General features: G+C 39.0%; 1 protein-coding gene across 1 annotated transcript; it reads right to left on the bottom strand.

The window, feature by feature from the left end:
* Positions 1-612: 612 nt before the first annotated feature.
* Positions 613-1,047, bottom strand: LOC141631582 (uncharacterized). The gene has a single exon (XM_074444235.1). The coding sequence runs from the start codon at positions 1,045-1,047 to the stop codon at positions 613-615; it is 435 nt and encodes a 144-aa protein (XP_074300336.1).
* Between the last annotated feature and the right edge of the window lie 480 nt (positions 1,048-1,527).

The following is a 1,527-nucleotide window of genomic DNA, read 5'->3' as shown; positions in this document are numbered from 1 at the left end:
TTTTGTGACGGAATGTTGATTTTTCTGCAATTACCTTGTCCAAATTGATGTTGGGTAATGAAGATTGGTGAAATTTGAGGGTTAATTACTTGAATTTGATGATTTGTGAAGGGTTTGATGAGTGATTTTGAGTGGGTTAGGGTAAGGATGAAGAGAGAGGATGAGTGTTAAGAGAATTGGGGAAGAACAAATGAGGAGTGTCACGAAAAATCAAGTTGAAAATGGGGATTATGCGATTTCTCGCACGGTGTGAGATTTGCTCTTGGAGAACTCGCACGGTGCGACATTGCTGCTGGAATTGCACTCTTTGTTGCTTAATTCTTCAATCTAACCAATTCTTTTACACATATTTCTTCCTTCCTTTCTTCACACATGCCTTTAAGTTGGTAGCCTATACACTAAAACACACATTAAAACATCCTAACATGCCAAAACATTAATAAAAATGCAAGTGAATTAATTATAATGCAATAATTAAAGGATGAAATTAATTTAAACATGCAAAATGCAATAAAAAAAATGAAATGCGGAATTTAAATATACAAGGGAAGAAATATTTACAAACTTTTGCCGTTTATTTAACGTCGATGGCTCGACAAAGTTGCATCTTCATTAATTTGAATAAATTGGATCAACAAGGTGGAGTGTTTCCACCTCACCCACTTCAATTCCTTCATGATAGTGCTTAAGCCTTTGACCGTTCACTTTTAAAAATTTTCCGGACTTTAAGCATTTGATCTCAATTGCTCCATATGAAAAACCACGAACCACCTCATATGGTCCCATCCATCTAAACCTCAATTTCCCGGAGAAAAGTCTAAGTCTATTTTGAAAAAGTACGACTTTCTCTCCCACTTGAAACACTCTTCTTGAAATCATGTTATCCTGCCATGCTCTTGTTCTTGCCTTGTAAATGGAATCATTTTCATAAGCATTATTCCGAATTTCTTCTAATTCTTGGAGTTGAAGTTTCCTATGAAGCCCCGCTTCACTCATTTGCAAATTGAATGATTTGACCACCCAATAAGCTCTATGCTCAACCACCATGGGTAGATGACACGGTTTCCCAAAAAGTAAGCGGTAAGGTGACATCCCGATTGGCATTTTGTAGGCCGTGCGATAGGCCCACAAAGCATCATCCAACCTCAAGCTCCAATCCTTGCGGTCGGGATTCACCGTCTTCTCAAGGATAGCCTTAATCTCCCTATTAGAAACCTCGGCTTGACCGTTGGATTGAGGGTGAAGCGGTTGATACTTTATGAATTACCCCATACTTTTTGAGAAGAGCTCCAATGGCTTTGTTGCAAAAGTGAGTTCCACGGTCGCTTATCAAGGCCTTTGGGAAACCAAATCGAGAAAAAATGTTGGTTTTGATGAATTCTCCAATTACCTTTGCATCATCGGTCTTGGTGGCTTTAGCCTCCACCCACTTGGAGACGTAGTCCCCGCCAAAAGTATATAAATATTGCCACAAGATGCGGGAAATGGTCCCATGAAGTCAATAACCCACACATCAAATATCTCACA

The sequence above is a fragment of the Silene latifolia genome, chromosome Y (genome assembly GCF_048544455.1).
Source record: "Silene latifolia isolate original U9 population chromosome Y, ASM4854445v1, whole genome shotgun sequence".
Taxonomy (NCBI): domain Eukaryota; kingdom Viridiplantae; phylum Streptophyta; class Magnoliopsida; order Caryophyllales; family Caryophyllaceae; genus Silene; species Silene latifolia.
The sequence above is the reverse complement of the archived record's forward strand: the minus strand, read 5'-3'. Positions and strand labels throughout refer to the sequence as shown.